The sequence below is a fragment of the Scardinius erythrophthalmus genome (assembly GCF_964197995.2).
Source record: "Scardinius erythrophthalmus genome assembly, chromosome: 13".
Taxonomy (NCBI): Eukaryota; Metazoa; Chordata; class Actinopteri; order Cypriniformes; family Leuciscidae; genus Scardinius; species Scardinius erythrophthalmus.
The window spans coordinates 5512117-5537700 of NC_138233.1; the positions used below are offsets into that span (position 1 = coordinate 5512117).

The 25584-nt window shown below is 37.1% G+C and overlaps 3 protein-coding genes across 5 annotated transcripts in view; all 3 read right to left on the bottom strand.

Moving 5' to 3' along the window:
- Positions 1-25584, bottom strand: part of LOC308700557 (protocadherin alpha-C2-like) — a gene marked incomplete at its 5' end in the record, with an annotated part of 181177 nt that overhangs the window by 76393 nt on the left and 79200 nt on the right. Inside the window, one exon of one of the 3 annotated variants that reach the window (XM_081382203.1) lies at positions 635-3016. The exons of the other annotated variants lie outside the window; for them this stretch is intronic. Coding sequence (XP_081238329.1) covers positions 635-3016 — 2382 coding nt within the window. Of the gene's footprint in view, positions 1-634; positions 3017-25584 lie in introns of those variants that run through there. 3 annotated transcript variants of the gene reach the window in all.
- Positions 3370-25584, bottom strand: part of LOC308701247 (protocadherin alpha-6-like) — a gene marked incomplete at both ends in the record, with an annotated part of 59620 nt that continues 37405 nt past the window's right edge. Inside the window, 2 exons of the mRNA XM_081383445.1 lie at positions 3370-3405; positions 3781-4494. Coding sequence (XP_081239571.1) covers positions 3370-3405; positions 3781-4494 — 750 coding nt within the window. The remainder of the gene's footprint in view (positions 3406-3780; positions 4495-25584) is intronic.
- The window catches only part of LOC308701248 (protocadherin Fat 4-like), a gene marked incomplete at both ends in the record, with an annotated part of 41116 nt that continues 20057 nt past the window's right edge, over positions 4526-25584 (bottom strand). Inside the window, 2 exon segments of the mRNA XM_081383446.1 lie at positions 4526-4531; positions 4633-6093. Coding sequence (XP_081239572.1) covers positions 4526-4531; positions 4633-6093 — 1467 coding nt within the window.

Below are 25584 nucleotides of genomic sequence, written 5' to 3' on the forward strand. Positions count from 1 at the left end.
AGCAAACTTTTTTCATTTTCGTTTCGTTTATTCATCTTTCAGATCAAGTGAAATATCTATATTTCGAAGCAGCTTAACAGATTTCAGAATGAGCAACATGCAGTTCTATAATGATCTTTTCGCTTTCATTACTAAGATCATATGAAATTAATAAATGTATAAATATAATTGCATAAATAAAAATGCATTTAAATTAGCCGTATTTCAGTTGTTCATTTGTAGGGCATCTCTATCATTTCACACTTTAAGCAAGTCTGTAAACACTAAACAACTTTTTATTTTATTTTATAATTTTATTTTTTTATTATTCATTTTTTTAAAGATTAGTTAATTAGTAAAAGGAGAAACAGCAGTAGTTATTGCGCCGATGTGCATTGAAGTTCAGGACCGCGGACAGCTCCACCACAGCCCAAAATTAAATTGTTATATAATGTATTAATCTATTCCTATAAGTATTTATATTTCAGAAAAACATAATTAACCATTAAGTATTTTTTATTATAAGAATATATAGTTGTGTTTTTTTTTTTTTTTTTTTTTTTTTTTTACAAGAACACAGGTCAATGAGAGGAAACAATATAATTCCCGGTCACTCTACAAAAAGAAAACAAATAATCGCAATGAAATGTCTTACCTTCTCTTTATTAGGGAGTGTTTGTGTTCTGGTAAAAGTGTCTCCTCCATTAATACTGATCAGTTCTGCATCTGCAGGCGGAAATTGCGCGGGGAAAACCACTACGTCACTCTTCAGTGTGTCCGAGCTAAAACACACGTCATACTGCTGAGTAGCTTTGGAGTAAGACCAGCTCCCGTCAGGGTGTGTGGTGATCATCGGGGCGCTGTACCTGCCCAAACTGCCATCTGTCCTGTGGCATTTTACAGCTATCAAACTGATGAGGCTCAGTAAAAAGATGACGGACACACACACAATGGCGATCAGCAAATACAGATTTAAATCCGAGAAACTCTCCTCCTTTATCGGCGCATGTCTGAATGGAGTCTTGACGTCACCTGCGCTTTCAACAACCACAACATCAATAGACACAGTCGCTGACAGTGAGGGCTCTCCGTTATCACAAACCAAAATGACCAACGGGTGAGTTTTCAGGTCATTGTCACTCATTCTCCTCTTAGTCCTGATCTCCCCGCTGCTGGTTCCGATTCGGAACAGAGTGTTTCCTTTGGGTTCAGAGATGTGGAAAGACAGCAGCGCATTGTAACCAGAATCTGCATCTACAGCCCTGATCTTGGCCACAAAGTAGCCCGCGTCAGCAGAATAGGGAATGTTCTCAGTGTTAACGGAACCGAGCTCGGAATAGGGCGCGAGAATCCCGGGACTGTTGTCATTCTCATCCAGGATAAAAACATTTACAGTCACGTTACTGCTGAGAGGAGGAACACCAGAGTCTGTGGCCTGGACTTTAAACTGAAATGTTTTGATCTCCTCATAGTTAAACGACTGTAAACTGTGTATATCTCCACTGTCAGAGTTTATGTTGATCATGGATGTTACCGGGCCGCTTTTAGAGCTTTCTAGTAAAGAATATGTTATCCGGGCATTATCACCTACATCAGGATCTAAAGCAGAGACTGTATGAATAACAGCTCCAATCTGACTGTTCTCTTTCACATAAACATTAATGACGGGCTCTGGAAAGCGCGGCGCGTTGTCATTCACATCAGAAACGTGTACAGCAATGACACTGGTGCTGGAGAGAGGCGGAGTGCCTTCATCAGTAGCTGTGATGGTCACGTTATACTCGGACGCGCGCTCTCTGTCGAGAGGTCCATTTACAACTAGAGAATAATAATTTTTGTAATTCGTCTCAAGTTTAAAAGGCACTTTGTTGGACACAATGCAATTAACTAAACCGTTTTTCCCACCGTCCCTGTCAATCACTGACACTAGAGCGACAGCAGTGCCAACACTGGCGTCCTCTTTCACTGTACTGAGGAGTGACGTCACGGTTATCTCTGGCTTATTGTCATTAATATCCAGCACCTCCACCAGGACTTTGCAGTGCGTGGACATCGGAGGCTGCCCTTTATCACTGGCCTGTGCGCGGATCTCAAATGCATTATTTTTCTCGAAATCTATATTGCCTTTGACTGTGATTGCACCAGTATTCGGATCAATATGAAATATATCCAAAATGTGATCTTGGTCTGTCTCTCTTAGTGAGTAAACGATCTCACTATTGGTACCCTCATCTTTGTCTGTTGCGTTTATAATTATTACAGTGGTACCAATTGGCACGTTTTCAACAAGACTAGCTTTATATAAGGGGCGACTAAATTCCGGAGCATTATCATTAATATCCAAAATCCTAATAATTATCTGTGACGTGCCTGATCTCGGTGGATTTCCTCCATCTGCAGCGGTAAGAGTAAGCTTGATAACTGGCTGTTTCTCTCGGTCTAAAGCTTTTTGTAGAACTAGCTCGGCAGACACACTCTGCTCTCCTCCTTTGTGCACAGCTAAAGAAAAATACTCATTTTGACTTAATCTGTATGTGCTCACTGTGTTTTTTCCTACATCCGCATCAGACGCATAAGAAAGAGGGAATTTTACGCCTGGTAAAGTGCTCTCTGCGACATCTAAATATTGCGTTTTGGCACTAAACGACGGTGAATTGTCATTTACATCCACAATATTAACCTCTATTTGATAAAGCTTCAATGGATTGTTGATAACGGCTTCTACATTGACTGTACATTTAAGTGCTTTGGAACAAAGCTCCTCTCTGTCTATTCTTTCGCTTACATACAGAAACCCAGTTTTAAGATTTACCTCAAAATATTTTTTCTTGGCTCCCGTGACAATCTGAAACATGCGCGACTCCAGTTCCTGAACATTAAGGTTTAGATCCTTAGCGATATTTCCCACGGATGTTCCCGGATTTACCTCTTCTGAAACGGAATAAGAGAGCTGCCCTGACACCGCGTCCCAACAACACTCTAAAACAACGAACACAATACAGATCACAATAGATTTCCTTCTGTACGTCGAGAGCATTGCGACATCCAATGAATCCCGTGCAAATATCCACGAAATAAAAGACTATTCCAAGTTCATCAACACGAATAAAGAAGAATTAGACAATATTCCATTTTATCGAGGAGAAAACACGAGGCCCGTTTACACACCCTCTCTTCTACATCCAGTCTCTCTGAAACAAAGCCCTGTGAAATCTCCTCCCCACTAAAACCAGGAGGAGCTTCAAGACGCGGAGATAATTCGAGATGCAACGGTCTGTAGTGACACCAAGCGGATTTATGAATTGATATCCACACACACACAAAAAAAATATTATTACAAATGGATGTTTATACCAAATTTAATATACGTTAAATTCTTCAACTAATGCTCTAAGAATTGTTTTGATGTTTCAGCGTGTCCATTATCTGACAGAATCGTGGGACATTTTAACTATCACAAGTAAACTATTTTCCCCCCATGGCAGTCCTTCACATCAAGAAAAAAGGTTACATTCTCAAATAAACCTCCCAGATATAATGATTAATATTTTAGAAGGTTTCACCGCTAACATGTACTAAACATTACCATTAAACACAAAAATTTAAACTAAATTAAGAAAAAAAAAAAACAGTTGAACCGTGCATTGCAAACGTTTTAAAGTAACTATCTTGTTCAGAACCACGGACAGCTCCACCACATATTTTTGTAAGACTTTTAAAAAACATTTTGTTTCTCAAAATACAGTTGTTTGGCATAAATAAAAAATGCATTAAAAAATAAATAACCCTTTAATTTCTTACCTTCTCTTTATTTGGCAGTGTTTGTGTTCTGGTAAAAGTGTCTCCTCCATTAATACTGATCAGTTCTGCATCTGCAGGCGGAAATTGCGCGGGGAAAACCACTACGTCACTCTTCAGTGTGTCCGAGCTAAAACACACGTCATACTGCTGAGTAGCTTTGGAGTAAGACCAGCTCCCGTCAGGGTGTGTGGTGATCATCGGGGCGCTGTACCTGCCCAAACTGCCGTCTGTCCTGTGGCATTTCACAGCTATCAAACTGATGAGGCTCAGTAAAAAGATGACGGACACACACACAATGGCGATCAGCAAATACAGATTTAAATCCGAGAAACTCTCCTCCTTTATCGGCGCATGTCTGAATGGAGTCTTGACGTCACCTGCGCTTTCAACAACCACAACATCAATAGACACAGTCGCTGACAGTGAGGGCTCTCCGTTATCACAAACCAAAATGACCAACGGGTGAGTTTTCAGGTCATTGTCACTCATTCTCCTCTTAGTCCTGATCTCCCCGCTGCTGGTTCCGATTCGGAACAGAGTGTTTCCTTTGGGTTCAGAGATGTGGAAAGACAGCAGCGCATTGTAACCAGAATCTGCATCTACAGCCCTGATCTTGGCCACAAAGTAGCCCGCGTCAGCAGAATAGGGAATGTTCTCAGTGTTAACGGAACCGAGCTCGGAATAGGGCGCGAGAATCCCGGGACTGTTGTCATTCTCATCCAGGATAAAAACATTTACAGTCACGTTACTGCTGAGAGGAGGAACACCAGAGTCTGTGGCCTGGACTTTAAACTGAAATGTTTTGATCTCCTCATAGTTAAACGACTGCATGCTCTCGATCTCTCCTGTCACTGAGTTGACTCTGAGGAGCGCTGATACAGGTGTACCATTCACAGAGCTTTGCAGTAAAGAGTATGTTAATTGCGCATTGTCCATGATATCCGCGTCAGAGGCCGTTATTGTGGATATAATGGAGCCCACTTTGCTGTTTTCACGCAGATATGCATACACTACAGAATTTGGGAAGCGAGGCGCATTGTCATTCACATCAGACACCTGCACTTGTATTACTTTAGCTCTGGACATTGGCGGTGACCCTTCGTCTTCAGCAATGACTGTGATGTTGTACTCCGTTACGTTTTCCCGATCTAGAACGCCATCTAAAACGATCGAATAGTAGTTCTGAAAGGACGACTGTAATTTAAATGGTCTAGAGCCTAAAAGGCGAACGCGCACTGCTCCGTTTTTCCCCGAGTCTGGATCTGATACGGTCATTAAGGCAACTACAGTTCCCTTCCCTGCGTTTTCCTCTACCGGGGTAAGAAGTGATGTTACAGTCACATCTGGGGGGTTATCATTAATGTCAAGAACCTCTATTAAAAGCTTAGTGTGGCCTGACATAGTCACCTGACCTTTATCAGTAGCTTGAACTCTGATCTCAAAAGCGGTGTTCTCCTCATAATCAATATCACCTTTAATTTTAACATCTCCATTTTTCGCGTCAATATCAAACTTTTCCAGAATATTTTGGGGTGTTCGACTAATAAAGGAGTAAACTATCTCCGCATTCAACCCTTCATCTAGATCTCGAGCTTGTAGTCTGGTAACTGTGGTGCCAATTGGCGTGTGCTCGGCTATGGAGACTTTATATAATGGCTTACTGAAAACTGGAGCGTGATCATTGATATCTAACACATTAACCTCGATCATTAGGGTCCCTGTTCTGGCAGGCGATCCGCCATCAACCGCAGTCACTGTGAACTCGAGGCGCGGAGTCTTCTCTCTGTCTAAAGCCTTCTGAAGCACTAATTCAGCGGAGATCGTCTTATCACTATGAGTTTGTACATCTAAGGTGAAATAATCATTAGCTGTAAGCTTATAGTTTTTTACTGAATTCACTCCAATGTCTGCGTCATGCGCGCTCTCCAGTGGAAAGCGCACACCGGGCGCGGTGCTTTCACTAACATTAATCACTACGGAGCTAATAGGAAACACTGGAGAATTGTCATTAATATCGAGAATGTTTATTCTTACCCGGTAGAGTTGCAATGGACTGTTCACCACGGCTTCCAGGTTAACGGAGCATGAGATTGCGCCTGCGCAAAGCTCCTCGCGATCAATCCTTTCGCTCACCTGCAAAGCGCCCGTCTCAATATTCACACTAAAATATTGCTTTTTTGAGGCTGACACGATACGGAAGCCCCTTGACTGCAGATCATTTACTGAAAGGTTAATGTCTTTAGCTATATTACCGACTGTGGTTCCCCGTTTCACCTCCTCTGACACACTGTATGAGATCTGTCCGGCTACAGTCTCCAAGAGATGACAGGTCAAAGCAAATAAAAAGCACACTATGAAATGCCCCTGCATAGATATAAACATATTTGCTTATTTATTTTCCACAACAATCCCCAAAAAAATCCATAAAAAATGACGAAATAATATTGAATTCCAATTGAGTAACGGATCCGTCTCGGTCAACGAGAGACAAAAGGAATCAGCCAAACCTCCCTTTTCTATCATCAGGTCAAACCCACAGTGACAGTAAATCCAAGTTCTGCATCCATCAAAAATCCTCCAAGCTACTGGTCCACAAGCGCATAAGATATTCCACAAACTGCTAGATTTATTTTGACAACTGAACCCGACGTTCTATAGTGAAGAGGTTTAATACAACAAGAGATATATGAAAGAGAGGGAGAGAGAAACAGGGAGAGCAAGAAGAGAGAGGGGGGGCTGGTGATGATGAGGAGGAGGAGGAGGAGAGACACTCCTTTCTTAAACACAGCTGGTAGAGCAAGAGTGACACATTGTGGCCTCCAGATTAACTGCAGTGCACTGAGATATAATGTGTAAAAGCTACATGAGTGTAAAACACTTGAGTATTTGCACTGATATATTAAGTATTCATCTAGGGAATTTGTGCTTTACTCCAGTACTTCTGAAAAAAAAAAAACTTTCTCTTATCTCTTTCTCTTAAAATACTTAAAAAAATATATCTTATTTATTTTATATTATGGAGACGAAATGACTTTGTTCTCTTTACAATTGAATGTAGACCTCCAACCTCTTCTCCCCATAAAAAAAAGTATTTTATTTTTATAGAAAATTACACCCCACAAATTTTTTTTATAGATTTTAACTACAACAATGTTCTATATGTCAATCATTTGTTAACAAACATGTATTCATTACTTCAATGAGCTCATTGTTTCTGCCTTAAATTATTACATTGTTTCAATTAATATATTTTTTGCTAACTGTGTGATTATATGTACATTTCTGAAATGCATAACTTAATGCATAAGTTACCTCTGATAACAGATCACTCTAAATTGTAATGTGGACTCATGCATTTTCTGTAAAGCTGCTTTGAAACGATGTGTATTGTGAAAAGCGCTATAAAAATAAATGTGAGTTGAATTGATTTGAATTGAAAGGCATTTTAATAACAAAACTAATTTTCTGAATGTGTATGCATGGCAGAGAAATAATTAAACATCACCTGCTTATACAGTAAATAAGGTAGGTTATTTGTTTTTGTAACTAGTAAGGATATATAATTATTCGTATAATAAAGGTTAGCTCTTACTGTCAGATTCCAAAAATAAAATAAAAAATTGACATTGAGAAATATATACAAATATTCATAAATATGTAAATATGTGATACTGTCACCACAAGTAAAAATATACACTTCAGCTTTAAGTTATTAACTTAACAGGCTGCTATTAACTAACCGCAATTCAAATCCTCTTCATCACTGTGTCATTCTTAAAACTACTGCAGCATGGAGGATGGAGTCTGTCAAACTAGTTGTGTAGATAATGTATTTATTAAAGAACAAAACAAAATTTCAAAAACATTGAAATAGTGCAGGGCAAAATCTTCGTTTTTATGGTGCAGTTAAACATTTTTTGGACACTGAATATTAAAAAAAAGGGATTTTTGTTGCATATAATTACAAAATATCAAAGTAAGTGTCTGCATACTGCACAAGATTTCATAGAATTCACAATGACATTCACACAATGAAAGTGACCTAACATTTTGCATTACAGTAAGGCTTATTACTACTACAAATAAAAACCACAGCATGTGTGTCGAAGCTTCATCATGAATTAAAAAATATTTTTAAAAGCTGATTTTTCGAAGTTGTAAATAAAACAAAGTCTATGAGTCTTTCTTAATTAAAATTTCATGTTTTATTCATTGTGTTACTTGCAGTGTCTTTGCAATTATTTGTGAAATTTACTAGCAATTTCTATGTGAAAATTGTTTTAAATGAAATCCTACACCAAATGCACCCCCTCTCTCCACCTCAATCTCAAACGTTTATTTCTCTTATGTGCTCCTTCTCTGTTACCTCCATTATGCAAACACACACACACACATATAATCTTATATTACGTGGAATCATCTCTATAGTTCACACATAACTAATCTTCTCTAATTCCTTTGTTACTCTACATGAATGAACGAAAGAGACAGATAATATAAAAGTGGGGCACGCTATCTATGTGGATCTTCTCACTGATGCAGCCGTGCTGAAAATTTCACTGTGTGTTTCCTGAAGATGTGTGTGAGCGAGAGAGAGGGAGAGTTAGAGAGACACAAATAGAGATGGATTTTACGTTCAAATTCTGTGTAATCCAGGGATTAGGTTCTGCTGGCAGCCTACTATGTCCTATATATATTTCCTAAAAACAATTTCAAATATTAATAATCATAATCTCCTGCATTGGTAACACAAATATGAAGGCACATCACACTAGCTGAAGTGAAATAGCAAGTATTTTTATAGGACAAAATAAACAGTGGAACCTTCCCCTAAATGTTGCAGGATTCTTAGAATCTAAATTCACTTTTATTAATTATCAAGCCCTGAAAATAATAGAAAATAAACTGTGTCCGCCATAAAAATAGAATAAGTCTGTCTGTAGTGAAAGCTGCAAATTAAAAAAAGAAAGTTAAAAAATAAGGTGATATAACCAAAATGAATAATTTGCATATGAAATGGCTGTAAAATTTTATTAATTTACGAAAGGTGTAATTTTCAGTTGTGCATAAAATTGTTGTCTTAAGGTGAAATAAACTAAGGATTCAGCCTACATCTTTTTTATAGCCTTTTATAGCCTTTACATTTTGTATAATTATTGTGGAACTGTGAATGAGGTGCATAATAAAAAAAAAGCTTGATGATGAGGATGATTAAAGAAAAGCTTAGAGTACTTATTTCTTATAGTAAATATTCCTAAACACGGTTCAGGCAACACAAAATATAGGTGTACTGGGTTAACAGGTTCAATAACTGCGGTTTAATTTGCACTAGAATGAGCCTGGGATCGATTCTCAACCGTGTTCATTAAGAAGGAAGAGCAACTGCGAAACTTGCACATGTGGAAACATTATTGAAATGAAGCACTATTACTGAAAGTACACAGTATAATAAAGAATTTGGTTTTACTATGGCACATCCATAAGCTAGAGGCTGAATTTGACCTTTGTGTGTGTGTGTGTGTGTGTGTGTGTGTGTGTGTGTGTGTGTGTGTGTGTGTGTGTGTGTGTGTGTGTGTGTGTGTGTGTGTGTGTACACATGCATGACATAAAGAACATGCCTGAGGATGTGTGTAAGCATTGTGAACACCAGAGGGGGTGGTTGGATAGCATGTGGGATATCATCAAGGGTGGGGCAGTGGCTATGTGTGTGTGTGTGTGTGTGTGTGTGTGTGTGTGTGTGTGTGTGTGTGTGTGTGTGTGATAGATATATATCATATATACACACACATAAACACACACACACACATAACCACGGCCCCACCCTTGATGATATATATATATATATATATATATATATATATATATATATATATAGAGAGAGAGAGAGAGAGAGAGAGAGAGAGAGAGAGAGAGAGAGAGAGAGAGAGAGAGAGGGTCGTTTATGTCTATGCATGATAAAATGTTATCTGATGAATTAAAAAAAAAAAAAAAAACAGAGAGAGAACTTGTTGTGAAAACCATCATATTTATCTGACAAAACAGCATTTGTTTTAGAGAAAAAGGCAGGTATGGTTATATAGGCACATACATTATATATGTATGTATGTGCCTGAGAAAGAGAGAGAGAGGAAAAGGGGGAGGGGTGACGTTGTGAGGCAACAGAAGGACCCGCCTGTTGCCACGGAAACAGCATTACAGCAGGAGGGGCCTTTTCTGAGACCACTCTCTGCATTAAATGAGAGTGAGGCAGACTCTACTAAGGACAATTGATCAAATAAGCTATGAATCATCACTATCTTATGAATATTAATTTCAAAAGGGAGCCATTAATATGACAGAATGAATGAGGAAATTATAAGGAGTCTCCCTGCCTTTCTCTCTCTCTCTCACACACACACAGGTTCTGGAGAGCGGGTCAGCTCATGCAGGGGTGATGTGTTGCTACAGCAGCAGATAGACACAGTCCTGCTGACTTCTGTCACCTCCCCCACAAGCACACTTCTGCTGTGAGCCAAGAAACGCTGCAAACACACCCCACAGCGCATTAAACATTCAGCAGATTACAGTGCTGCAACACCTGACGTTTGTTATAAAAATAAACATCAAACCAGCACCTTATTTGCTCTGAAATTCCAGTAGATGCATAAAACTGCAGCATGTGTCTTGATGTGGATTATTCCTTGGTGTACATTTAAGCAAATGTCCAGAAGCATGTCTGTGTATGTAATCTTTCATCAAAATGTAATAACTTGTTTTGCCTATGAAGCAACGTTAGTTTTCTAATCCTACATTTGTTTTTGTTGAATATCCTGAATCACTAGGACGAAAAGATGTGTAGGCTATATAAAATGTACTAATTCTTGTGTAGATGTTTCAACAGAAGAGAACACAAATACTTCCATAGCATATACTTGGTTTAGGAGATGCTGCAATGTGATGCTCTCCTCCTGATTAAGAGAGTGACTTTAAGAAGATTCTAATCTTTCCTAAACATAGTACTGACATCCCAAATACGACTAGACTACAAGGTCTTAGAAAGAGACAAATGCATCTCTTAATATCATAGACAAATCCGTTAAGAGGAGGGAAAACTCCAGTCGAGGGGTGCGTTTCCCAAAATTATCGTTAGCCAACTATGGGTTCTGTCGTTATCAGCATAGTTCAACGAGTTGGTATTTCCTGAAAACATACACTCTCAGAAAAAAAGGTACAAAAAGGTCACTGTGGCAGTGCCTTTTCAAAAGGTATACCTTTGTACCTAAAGAGTGCATTTAAGTCCCTCAAAGGTGCATATTGGTACCAAACATCATTTTTGAAGGGTACTGTCCCAGTGACAGCTTTAGTACCTTTTTTTTCTGAGAGTGTACTTCCAACGAACATTTACATAAAGCATTGAAAAGTTGAGTGGTTGAAACTACAGGTCTCAACCAGTGGTTAGAAGCATAGTTTCTTATTTGCATGACGTGGACTTAATAAACCCTTATCTTACGCAAAATACGCAAACTGACATTCAGAAACAGTTGAGACTAGCTTGATTTCTTCAAAGATGCATAGTAGTTAAGCAGCGAGTTACGTGGTTGTGCGGGAAACACCCTGGCTGTCTTCTGTGAAAGTAATACACAGACAATCTGGATGAGATTGTGACAAACGCTTAGAAACACAGCTATATTTTAGGTGTTATCCATTTTCTAAAATCCATCCCTCCCACAGGTCATACACATTTTCTGCTATTTTATTGTCTGTTATCTGTCTACATTGCATTATTTCACATATTCTGATTTAAAAAAAAAAATTCTGATTAAATTATGAGGGTTTTGATACATTTTTAATCAGAAGAAAATTAATTCTGCCATGTGTTACTACAAAATAAGCAGATGCTATCAAACACATACACACACATTTTAATCCAACTAGAGTTTAATAATTTTTTTCTAAATCTGTGCTGAAATGCTTTCCACAGTTGCCCTGACAGAAATCCGACAGGGCTGGGATCCCCATCAAAGAGACAGTAACCCATACACTAGCACATACATTTCCCCTCATAATCCAAAAGCATTCTGGGAAAAAAGGGTAGACAATCAAATAAGATACTTCCCCTTTATACGTTTTTTTAATGTCAAATCTTACTGTACAACAACAGCCTTTCACAGTAAGATAGAAAAAAAGTGCTCCTCAACACCTCAGGGATAATCCACAACATTATTAAAATTATTAAAACACAACAGTGAAATATCTCAATAGAGAATATCAGTCTCTAAACCGAGTTGGAATATACTGTAAATTGACAGAACTGACCAACTCTAATATCTGCTTAAAATTGATTTTAAATTGTGTGTATGTCGCCTATATCAAATCAATTTTTTTATTTACTTTATCACTATATTCACCCAGTGTCACAGTAAAAAGTGGTTTAATGTTTGTGGGTTTGGGAACAAAAATAAAAGAAGAGAGAGAAAATGTGTTTTTGTTTTTGGAAAATGCCATTACGCGCATGAAAGAAGAAAATCCTTTTCAATCCCATAAATACGCTTTTTAAGTAATAAGGCTAAAGCAGCTGGTGATGAGAGATCACTAACAGCTCACACTAACCAAGAGTTCTGATTGGCTCCTGACACACACTGCAACAGCTCTTTCATTACCTGATTGGATAAGCACACCTCTGTTTTATGCTGCTGGCTATTTGATTGGTTGAGGTGTTGCCGTGCACAGCTCTGCTGGTGAGTGCAGTGATTGAAGCAGATTTATGTCCATCAGACTCTCATGAGGTCAGAGTATTGATTTATATTTCGCCTGGTTTTGTTCACAGATATATGGAACACACCCTCACAGAAACCATCAATGAGTAGAGGGTGTTTCACTAGGACAGATGATGCATGAATCACACACACACACAAACACACACACACACATGTGCTGCTGTAAATAGGTCATCAACTATTAAACCAAATCAATTCTGACACACTTACACATATTGAAATAGAAAGATGAATCGCTTATTGACAAACACTGTTAACTGGTGAAAACGTTTTGTATACAAAAGCTAGTGCATGCACACACATTTATAAAAAAAAAAAAAAAAACTTAAACACAGTAAAAGATTACACTGATCTGCCACCAGGTGGAGATTTTCATTTATGAGTCAGTTGTGAAACAAAGAAACAAAGCATCTCATCTCACACACATTGCTCCCTCTCACACTCCATGTCAGAGGAAATGAAAATGCAGCTGGTATGATGTTAAGAGAGGAGAGAATCCACTCAACAGAGTCAGATAGATCTGATAACACACACACACACACACACACACACACACACACACACACACACACACACACACACACACACACACACACACACACACACACACGAACCACACATCAGAAATCTAGGCTGTAATATCTATTGTATTATACGGTATTGCAGTGTTATACCTGTCTATATTCTGTTGTCTATTGTGTGTTGTACTCATTCATTTTCAAATAAAGTTATTTTCAGATTTAGGAATGATTTCACACAATCCATTTGTAATCACACACACACACACACACCCAATACATACACATTTGCCATCTAGATAAGAACATATGGTAAAAAAAGGTCTCATTTGTTAACATTAGTTAATGTAATAACTACCAATGAGCAATACATTTATTACAGTATTTTTTAATCTTTGTTAAATGTTAGTTAATAAAAATACAGTCATTCATTGTTTGGTTATGTTAGTTCACAGTGCATTACCTAATGACAATAAATAAAAATTTTGATTTTAATAATGTACTAGTAAATGCTGAAATTAACATTAACTAAGATTAATAAATGCTATAGAAGTTTATTCTTAGTTTATGTCAACTAAAGTAGTTAACTAATGTTGTTTATGTGTGTGTGTGTGTGTGTGTGTGTGTGTGTGTGTGTGTGTGTGTGTGTGTGTGTGTGTGTGTGTGTGTGTGTGTGTGTGTGTGTGTGTGTGTGTGTGTGTGTGTGTGTGTGTGTGTGTGTGTGTGTGTGTGTGTGGGCCAAACTATAGTGAATAGTCAAATAAGTAAACCAAAAAATATGGTAATAATCTATTGACCTGCTGTTGTGACATACCTATTTGACCCCATTTTCTCTATAACCCATTAACCTGCAAAACTCGCACAGAGAATATAATCCACCCGCTCTGTACAACTGCGACTTACCGTAATTATTCACACACAAAAAATATAATTTATGTATATCCTCTGTGTTGTATGTTTTATGCATGACTGTGGATGGACTGTGTGTAAATGCATATGTGTACATTTCTGTGCAAAGGTTAATGTGTGTGAGAGAATGGATAGATGTGTAGGCGTGTGTGCTGGGAATATACTGCAGAATGACATCAGCAAGAACACATTTCAAGGGGACAAAAACAGAACCCAGTGTTCCAAAAGTTCTATTCTATATTCATCTCTCTCTCTCTCTCTCTCTCTCTCTCTCTCTCTCTCTCTCTCTCTCTCTCTCTCTCTCTCTCTCTCTCTCTCTCTCTCTCTCTCTCTCTCTCTCTCTCTCTCTCTCTCTCACACACACATCATCATCATCATGAAGCTTAACATCATCTTTCACTCTCTTCATCAAAACTTAATCATTCCACTTGGTCTCATGCATTATCAAGGGCTTCAGATTTTAATTCTTCCAAAACACCTTAGAAGAATTAGAATCTGAAGCCCTTGATAATGCATGAGACTTTAAAACCACTTTAAATCTAAAATCATGGTCTTACCTTGAGTGTGCTCTGGGAATGCAGCAAATGCAGGGAGAGCATGATAAAAAAGAGAAGAGAAAGAAGAGGAGATTAGCCTTTCACTTCTTTTAAAACAATATCTTGCAGTGCACACAAAACAGATCTGGTCAAATGCCCAGCTGTGCTGAGACTCAATGTTTCTGTGATGGAGACCTACAATTGTAAAAAGACAACAATTGTTTAAGGAAATTAAACAATATATAGTTTTACTAAATATGGATTAGAACTACAAGCTTAAACTCTGAAATGTAAGACAGCAACCAGTTTGTTATGGAAATATTCTGCTTTAATCTTTCAGGAGGCCAAAGTCAAACAACATGGCCACCATCCACTTACCATGGTTTTGGATCAAATATCAATCTTCTACGTTTTATGTCATTTACACAACAGAGTAAATTCATGGGTCTCTAAATATGCCTTTGGAACTTTATCTCAGAAGTATAGCAGATACTTTGAGACAAACATATACATTTCAGATGGAAAAACTTCTTAAGAAAGTCAAAGCAAATGTATTTGTATATTTAATTACAACAGTCGTGAAAAGTTTGCAACCTTAAAGGGATAGTTCACCCAAAAATGAAAATGACCCCATGATTTACTCACCCTCAAGCCCTCCTGGGTGTATGTGACATTCTTCTTTCAGACAAATACAATTGGAGTTATATTAAAAAAATGTCCTGGCTCTTCCAAGCTTTATAATGGCAGTGAATAACTGTTTATTTTAAAAGTCCATCAAAGTGCATCATATCCATCATAAAAGTCCTCCACACGGCTCTGAGGGGTTAATGAAGGCCTTCTGAAGTGAAGCGATGCGTTGGTGTAAGAAAAATCCTCTGCGCTTCCACATTTGTCAATGCCTCATGCGTCAGGTCAAGGGTCACTCTTTCGCCATAAATCAATGCGTACGGTTGTCTGTCGGAAGCTAGTTATTTTAGCTGATAAACTTTTACATTTTGGATATTTTTCTTACACAAACACATTGCTTCACTTCAGAAGGCCTTTATTAACCCCCCAGAGTGGAGGACTTTTATGATGGATATGATGCACTTTGATGGACTTCAAAACAAGAACGCCCATTCACTGCCATTATAAAGCTTGTAAGAGCTAGGAATTTTTTTAATATAACTCTGATTGTATTCATCTGAAATAAGAATGTGATATACACCTAGGATGGCTTGAGGGTGAGTAAATCAATGGGCTGATTTTCATTTTTGGTTGAACTATCCCTTTAAACCCATTGGTGCAATTTTCCAAAATACAGAATACGCATTAACAATAATCCGTGCCAGTGACTTCCCCCCAAAAAAGGAGAAAAAGCAAATGCGTCATCATATATTGATGCCTGTGCCTCTCAGTCAAACTATGAATATATAGATAACGGAACATCCAAGGCCAATGATACACATACACACGATTAGCAGCATGATGAAAGAAAACCGTGAAAATGGTGAAAAAACGCAAAAGGAGAAGAGAAATTGAGGTAGCAGGCAACAGTCACAATGAGGAGGAAAAAAAAAGAACAGTGGCATGAAAGAATTGGGTTAGTGAGGGAGTGAATTAATGTAAGATAAAGGGAAATTAAACAGGGATTAAAAGGTGGAGTGAGAGTGTGAAGAAAAAATAGATAAAAGAAGTGTGTGAGAACCAAATTAGGCAGTGAGAACAGAGTGAGTGAGTGAATGAGTGTTGATTGCACAGATTTTAGAGGCTCCTGGAGGACTCTGTATATGTGTGTATGCTGTATGTTCTCCTTTACATGAATGGCAGGTTTTTTTTGCACGCTGGGTAAAGTTCTCTCCCCATTCAGACCACTGTAAAGCTGATGACTTCCCTCTGTAATCCCATTAGAAAGCTCGTAGTCTCCCTGGTTATGCTGACAGGCCTAATCCAAAAGCACGCATCAACACCACAGGGACGACGGCAAGCGTGTTCGACCAGATTAACAGCAAAATACCTGAGCTACACAATGCATGCTCCAGACACAGCCAGAAAGACTCTCTTCAAAGTGGTTATGAAAATATCGACACTCACCACATGTGACAGAGTGATTGTGAAGAGCGCAAGGTCACAGCTAACTCGCATCTTCCCTGATGACAGATCAAGCACTCTAAACACGATTTGTCAGAGTTCATTATTAAACTGACAGAATGAATGAAACGCTTTTCTGTCTTCTTGATGATGCTTAAAATAACATTGCTACAGTGTATAATGCAGTTCACAATTGTTTAACAGAAAGCACAAATAAACTATTATCAATGTGAGACATATTAGACCAGAAATATTTTACACATTTACAGACCTAACAGGTAATCAGTGAATGTACATTTGTGACCCTGGATCACAAAACCAGTCACAAGTCGCACGGGTATATTTGTGGCAATAGCCAACAATACATTGTATGATTCAAAACTATAAAATTATTTTCTTTTCTGCCAAAAATCATTAGGATATTAAGTAAAGATCATGTTCCATGAAGATATTTTGTAAATTTCCTACCGTAAATATATAAAACATTTATTTTTGTGAGTGAATGCAGCACAATCGGCAACATAAATGGACAACTTTAAAGGAGATTTTCTCAATGTTTCGATTTTTTTGCACACTCAGATTCCAGATTTTCAAATAGTCGTATCTCGGCCAAATATTGTCCTATCATAACAAACCATACATCAATGGAAAGCTTATTTATTCAGCATATGACCCCAAAAATGAACCATGTGACTGGTTTTGTGGTCCAGGGTCACATTTATAAAAATTTAAAATGTCCTGAAAATGTAATACATTTTTATAAATAATTTTCACAGATCCCCCTAAGGGTCTTCGGACCTGATAAGTGAGCTTTAAATAAAATTAACGCACAGAACAAAACCTCTTTCATAGCTCTGCACTCAAGATTGATCATAGAGAAAATAATATTTCATCACATCCTGTTGAATCCACAGACAAGGACAATGATTTAATCACACTGTCAACCTCCGCTACAAGCCCACATTTACAGCCAACGCTCTGATTACCTTTAGTAAAGGTCACTGACCATCAAACGCACTGGCAATGTCAATGCAAGTACCATCAAACACATACACATAATAAGCCATTATAGGTTTATCATCTGTATCATGTATATGATAATTATTAGGGAATATAGAGAGAGAAGTATGAGGTGTCATTTAGGACAAAATGTTGCACAAATATTAAATAAATTATGACATTTTGTTTAAATAACTTAATCACACTAAACAACTCTTCCGGAAAAGATAAACATTCGGTTAAACATTCTATGAACAAATAATTGGTGCATACAGAATTTGACCGATGTGCGGTTACAGGTGTGTGTGTGTGTGTGTGTGTGGTTCAGGTAAACCCTACGTTATGAGGACAAAAAGTCACCACAAAGATGGCAACGCCCGAAATTTGAGGAAAACAGCTTATAAATCAGGCTAAATTATGTTTTTTGTAAATGTAAAAATACAGAAAGTTTTCTGCCATGGGTAGGTTTAGGGGTACGGTTAGTGTAAGGGGTAACACACATAATAGGAGAGTAGAGCTAGTTTAGATTTCCACACTGAATATTGCAATGAGAACAATAGCTTATAATGTGTAAAGCTTGTAATGTGCTCATTAGGACATGTTGACACTTGATTGGATTGAAAACTGAAAAGTTTTACAAATGTGCAATCATGTAGAAATGGCCTAATGACGTATGACGCATGGGACGAGCTGTTGTTGTTGTTGTTGTTATTACAGTGTCATAAATGACTATAAATGATTCTCCTTCCACTTATGATCTGTGAAGTGGTGCATGACAACATTGTTGCACAAGTCCTTGCTTTAGGCTCTCATGCATCTTAACAGTGGAAAACTCTGTATATATGCATACAGTGTGTACAAGTCAAAAGATCAAATCTGATTTGTAGCTTATGACACAAACAAACACATTAACCGATCACTTTATTAGGCGTTCATGTAAAAACGATGTTCAGATTCAGATTTCAAAAGGTGTCTATGTCAACAGCAGAAATGAGAATGAAATTAGATTTTAACTGATTCACAATAAAAAATAAAGTAACAGCAGAAAGAGATAAATTGAAAATGGAATGAAGCAAAGTGAAAAAGGATGAAGATAATGGACAAATGCAAACCTGACACTGATTCAAAACCTAAGCTAATCTGAATGTCTTTCACGGCTGACACACACAGCTCTCTTTCAGAGGGAGCAGCTGCAGAAAGATGTGGCTGGAATCACTATCAGGTCTAATTAACACACACACACACACACACACACACACACACACACACACACACACACACACACACACACACACACACACACACACACACACACACACACACACACACACACACGTGTCTAGAGAGCACCAGACACACAGAAAAACCATGCTAATTCCATGCACCTGTATGCCAACCACCATCATTTTCAAAACTAGAAACAACCAGGAAATATGGAGCTATAATGATGAAAAGTATAATGTATAACCAGGCCAATACAGACAAAACCACAGCTCTGCAGAATTAAAACACTATAATTCACAAAGCTGTGCATGTTATCCATTTTGTGTTCATTTATCAAATATTTTGGCTAATTCTGATGATAGCTTCAGTGACCAGTAAGCTGTGTTTAACCCAGTTTACCACGTTTAAAATTCATACAGTAGAATTCCAAAAAAATCACACTAATTAAATGCAAAAATCACAAAAACAGTCATTAAATTCCATCAGGACTGCATATAGTCTGCATATGAGACAGCCTTTTCAAATTTAAACAAATAATGTATATTATTGACTATTAACCAAAATTAAACATAGTAAATGTAGAAATAGTCAGCCAATAAATATACTAAAAAGACATAGGCTATAGCCACATCATAAATACATCATACAATCAGATTTGTGGATATGTATTCTGCCTCTTATTTATAGAATAGCTTATTTATTAAATGCAAAACAAACAGAACAATTATACTAAATTAGGAATTCTACTAAATAAATAAAGAGATGCACCATGCAGCTTGCAAGGTTATCCAAACAAACCCTCTTTTTAAAAAAAGGAGGGAGAGAGAGAAAAAGAGAGAGAATTCAGCCATATTTAAGCTGCAGTCAGTGAACAGACTAAATTATTCACATCGTGCTGGCCTACATCTTCCAGGCAAATGTCTCTGTGTGTGTGTATGTGTGTGTGTGTTCATGTGTGAGGGATGCAAGGATGCTGTTCGGACTCAAACACGCTCTCAAATTCACAGCGACATTAAAAGCTTCTTTGGACTCTGATGCGACGATCCCCAAAAGAACAACTCTCACTGGAAAATTTGCTCTGCTAAAATTAAAATAACAGAAACACTGGCTGGAAAACTACAGAGCAGATTGTCAGATTTATCTGTATTTGTAAACCTGTGTATAGAACATTTCACCCTGCCTTCACACAAGATTTGTCATATTTCGAATAAACAAAAGTCTTTTTTTAATAGATATTATGAAAAACAAAGTTTTTTTTTAATATAGATATTATAGATTTATAAAATGTAACACTTTACAATAAGGTTTCATTATAATGTTAACAAATAAGACCATATTGAAAAGTGTTACCTATAAAACTATACATACCAGAGCATGTGCATACAGTACATGCATGTGTCCTCCAAAAAATAACCAAACATGTAGTTCATTATTAAATGAAACATACACTGATGTAATCATTATGTTCATTGTATCACTTGGCCACTAGCTGGAATCCTAAAAATCCACTATATGCATGTTTATACACATTTCTTTTTTAGATAAATCCCAATGCGATATGCATTTTTCAATGCCCAGTTTGTACACAATGTGAGATGAACACAATGATCTATGAGTGCGTGTAACATGGATGAGACATGCCCTGATGTCTCTGCTGCTAAAATCACTCTCTCTCGCACAGGCCTGTATTTGAAGTCTAAGTGTGAGTCACTGTCCAAATGTCTTTGCCACTCATAAAGCACACTATCATACAGTACATACACACATTAGTATACCCATGATCACACAAACAGCACTGTGAAGATCAGTACTGGCTGCATGCAGCATCTAAGTATAACACTGGACAAGCACCAAATGAGAGTAAAATGGCTTTGGCGAGTAAATTATTGCTGGACATTTGACTTGTTATTTTATTGGGATAATATTAACCACTCTCGCTTTCTCTCCACCTTCATTGTGTTTTGTTTTAAGGTTCCTTTGTGCTTTAAGAATTCACAGTACGCATCTAAATCTAGGAGTTAGCACTCATGCATGCACATACATGTTCACAAGCAGACAAATCACATGAAGCATGCAGAGAATCAATGTTGTTTCTTGGTATTTGCTGCAAAGCCCCTCATTCAGGGCAACATTCAAGGTTAGCTAAAAATAAATAAATAAATAAATAAATAAAGGCAGGATCCTGTTTGAATGGAAGTGAATGTGGGAGATGGTTCAATATACTGAATAAAATGCTTTTGTGTGGAAACAGCTTGTCTCATAATAAATTGACTGCCTGTTCGCTAATCTTCAACATGTTTGGCGTGGCATTTTCAGTGAACTATATTTGGTGTTTCTTAAAAAAAAAAAAATATATATATATATATATAGACAATGATACAGACTGTGAGGTTGCCATCTCCTCCTTTAAATAAAAGAAACTCTTATTGGTCTATGAATATTTTCAAAATGGCTGCTGTCTCTGCAGTACACACACACACACACACACACACACAGACATATATGAACCTGCTCTTAGTCTTAACACACACACACACACACACACACACACACACACACACACACACACACACACACACACACACACACACACACACACACACACACACACACACACACACAAGTGGAGATGAGTCACTGTTCTTCCTCCTCCTCCATGCTTTTACGTCAAGCCTTTCTCTCACTATCATGCTGAAAACATTAAAATGTATTTTCTGGTTGCCAAAAATAAAAGAAAAAATACTGCTGAACATTTGCAACATTGCATCTCAACCAATAATGAATTACTAAACGGCACACTCTTAGAAGAAAATATTCTATATAGAATCGTAAAGGGTTCTGTTCGGCACTTCACATAGAACCTTTCCCAGCATGGGATCCTTTTATGGAATTAGTTAAATAATTAAATACATTTTGTAAAAAAAATATATTTTTATTATTAAATTATATGAATTAAACAGTTTATAAACATACTTTATAAAAAAAAAAAAACATCAAATATGAAAGTATTATGCAGTCATTTAAGACATTTCTTCTTATATATAATCTTTTTGGCATTAAGAGTTCTTTCAAATTCAGTCTTCAGGAGAAGCTAGAAATGTAACAAAATGCTGACTTGCAAAAAATAAATATATATATATATTATTTCTCATGTGACTAAATATCACCCAGAATGCACAGCAGTGCAGAGGCCACAAGAGAGATATGACCTAACAGCTAAAGACTCCAGAGACCATCTATAAATACGCCTAGAAACATGGATACCATGAGAGACAGCTGTTCCCTGCAGCGTGTTACCCCAATTTAGTTTTAAGTTAAACATTATAATACACACACTGCAAAAAAATGTTTTGTTTTCTTAGTACTTTTATAATACTTAGTATTTTTGTTTTCCATTACAATATAAAAAAAAAAAGTTAAATCAAGACATTTTTTAAGAGTTTAGTTCATCGCATTTTTTTAAATTAATTTATCAAAAAGTAAGATTATGTGAAAGATTATGAGATTATGAGGTTATGTAAAAAGATGATAAAAAAAGAAGTTACAGTTTTTTACAATCACTTTGCTACTATTTTCAGAACCTTGATGTAATTTTTCAAAACTCTAGACACAAAACTCAAAACGGTTATCACTTGTAACACAGGCTGTCTAATGTTCAAAACATTGCATTGTGCATTCACATCTTTAAAGAAATCTTGCACTTGCACAATCATTGGTTCAAAAAACTAATTTACTGTGAAATACCATTGAAACATAACTATAGATCACCCACACACAAGCAACCGATAGTTTCACTGTGTCATTGTTCGTACAATCATTAAATATTGTAGAACAAAATAGGTGATACAGGTTTCATTATGGTACTACATGTACAGTAAATAAATACATCTCTGTAAAAGTACTGCAGTAGTAGAGAGAATACTCAGACACAGTGGAATCATTGAACAAAGTTTGCAATGCAAAACACTACAGTACTATCACAACATAGGTTTTGTAAGATATTTGTAATTTGTAGTGATTACAATTTAGCTCAAAGGAATTATTAATTAATTTATAGGGAATTCAAAAGAGTCACTTATTACAACCGAGCAAATGACTTGTTCGCGGTTCATTTGAACTGGCTGCAATTATCAACTCTGCAACGGATATAAATATCCGAACTATAGTGAAACACTATATAGTTAGCAAGGTAACTTAGATCAGAAGTTTAAGACATTAAATTTGTAAGCACAATAACACAAGTAATATTTCTCTTTAAAATACAAACGAGACTTTATTGATTATTCTAACACATAAAACTAATATCTAACACAAACACACACATACACATTCATACGCGTTGCAGAAAGAAAAGAGTAAGGAAAGATTAAGTTTTAAGAGTGAGAGTAAGAGTGAGATGATGTAATCCCCGTTTTCTATGCACTTATAAGACACAACCTGAATGAACCATCAATCATCAGTTTAACCCTTTTGTCGTTTCCTAGGTTATTAAATCAGTATCAAATACACCAGTTTAGCTAAGAGTCTGGAGGCAGTACTTGCTTGTCTTTGCTTTTGGGGATTCCCTTTTTGTTGCGTGTAAAGGGGTTTTCCCGGTCCGTTCGTTGGCTGGTCTCGCGTGCCTGATGTCTGGGTCACGTGGTCAGTCACGTGGTGTGCTGGCGGGATGAAAGTCTTTGTTTGAAGCTGGCTTTGCAGAAGAAACGTGGCTCGAAATCTTATCGCAAAACTTAACTTAGAACCGAGACTCACAACGGAAAAGAAAGGAAACTAAGAAAAGAAAGGAAATTGAGAAGAGTAGATGATGGCTTGAATGAAGCTGTTTAACCCATGTTCTTCAGATCTTGATTTGGGTTATTTCGTCTGCGCGTTTTACATGGTTACTTGTCTGTCTTAGATCTTCATCTCCCGCTGCATTTTTGGTTCTGCACTGAAACTCTACTTTGTTCTGGTGTTAAGATTTTAAACTCAAATGTCCACCCAGCCTCCTGGATCAGTTCTAACCAATTAGACACTGTCTTTGTTTAGGAGGTGGCGTTCTCTTCACTTCTTATCATAAATCAAGCTTATCTGTGCTCTCCTTACTCTCTAAGCTCTAGCAAAGAGTACAGAGGCCACAGCTAAGACATTATTACTATTATAAGAATCCGAAACATTTTCCACAGATTTCAATCAAGCCATCCTTTGAATTAAGAACATAAGATCATATCGATATGAAACACAACACATTTCCATTCAAAAATCTATCAATTATTACAATTACATGAATTGTATGGCATCTAAGCATATCAGATACACCCATCTATTGTAGGAACAATATAGAATCATGTCGTTGCATGATGCTTGATCTATAAGTCCATTGAAAATTGTTCTTGAATGATTTTATTTATGTTATAGGTAAAATCTCAGCTCTGTGGTTTGAAACGATTTTACACCCTGAGGTCTATCCGAGGTCCTTACGGGGGGGGGGAGTCTGGAATGTTGTGGGCTCGAGCAGCTTCTGCTGTTATCTTGATCGGGCTGAATTGTGCTATCTCTGAGCCAATCATTCTTTTCCAAGCTATCTTACATTGACCAGTTCTTTCTTTAGTTGGGCTCATCTTCTTTGAAGCTTGCATGGCCATAAAGTTCTTAGCTGGGGGTTTTCGTTGGTCAGCGGAGACTGGCTGGCTGGAGCCTTCTTTTATGGCTCTGGGGTTGGTGATTTGGTGTCTGGAATGTTCAGTTCTGTGAGAAACTATGTTTGAACAATTCACCTGGAAGATTCATTTGTGTTTGTTTCGCACTCAATCCTACAGTTTATTTGAATCAAAGCAATAATAATTAGCTATGAAATAGAAAAGACAGTACTGTAAAACATCAAATGCAGTGTTCCTCAACTTGCTTGCTTGTACTGTAAGAAACAAAACAGGAGTGATTACTGTACTTCTACATTGTCATCAACTCTGTGTTGTGGATTTGGCCACAGGTTCTCATCTACATCACAATGGATGTTTTCATTAGCCAAAATATTAGGCTACATCCATGGATATTGTAGTCTAATTGGTTCATGCTCCATGCTAATCGGTGACAATGAATCTCGTTATCTTGAAACTTTCATGATTTAGTAAACATGGAAGATTGTTTGTCTGTTTCCACACAACTATGCATTCAGAGTAATGCAACAGTTACTTATAATTTTGAGCAGTTGTATCAATTGATAGTTAGATCAATGTAAGGAAATGAATAGACACTCATTTGAAATGTAATGTGTGAATTGCCTTTTGAAATAGTAGTACTTTGATGTTAAGTTGTGTCATATTGAACAGATGATTTTTGTTGAATGAACAAATGATCTAAGTTTTATGTGTATTGTATCCAAGCAATTGAGAAAAGGGTTAGAGTTTTGAAAAATTTGCATTTTGATCATTGGTTGTGAGTTTTGTGTCTAGAGTTGTGAAAAATGACATCAAGGTTCTGAAAATAGTAACAAAGTGATTGTAAAAAACTGTAAAAATCTGCCCATGGGGCAACAAAAAACAATCTCGTTTTCCCTTTGAATTAAGTTTTAATTAAACAACTGAGAGATTTTTTTTTTCTTGTCTTAAACTTTCACTTCATTCTGATCACTTTTTTTACACCAGATTTAGTATTTTAAGGCATTTTGTTTCTCAAGTCTTTGTGTGTGTGTGTGTGTGTGTGTGTGTGTGTGTGTGTGTGTGTGTGTGTGTGTGTGTGTGTGTGTGTGTGTGTGTGTGTGTGTGTGTGTGTGTGTGTGTGTGTGTGTAAAAATCCTACATTTATTGTCTGGAA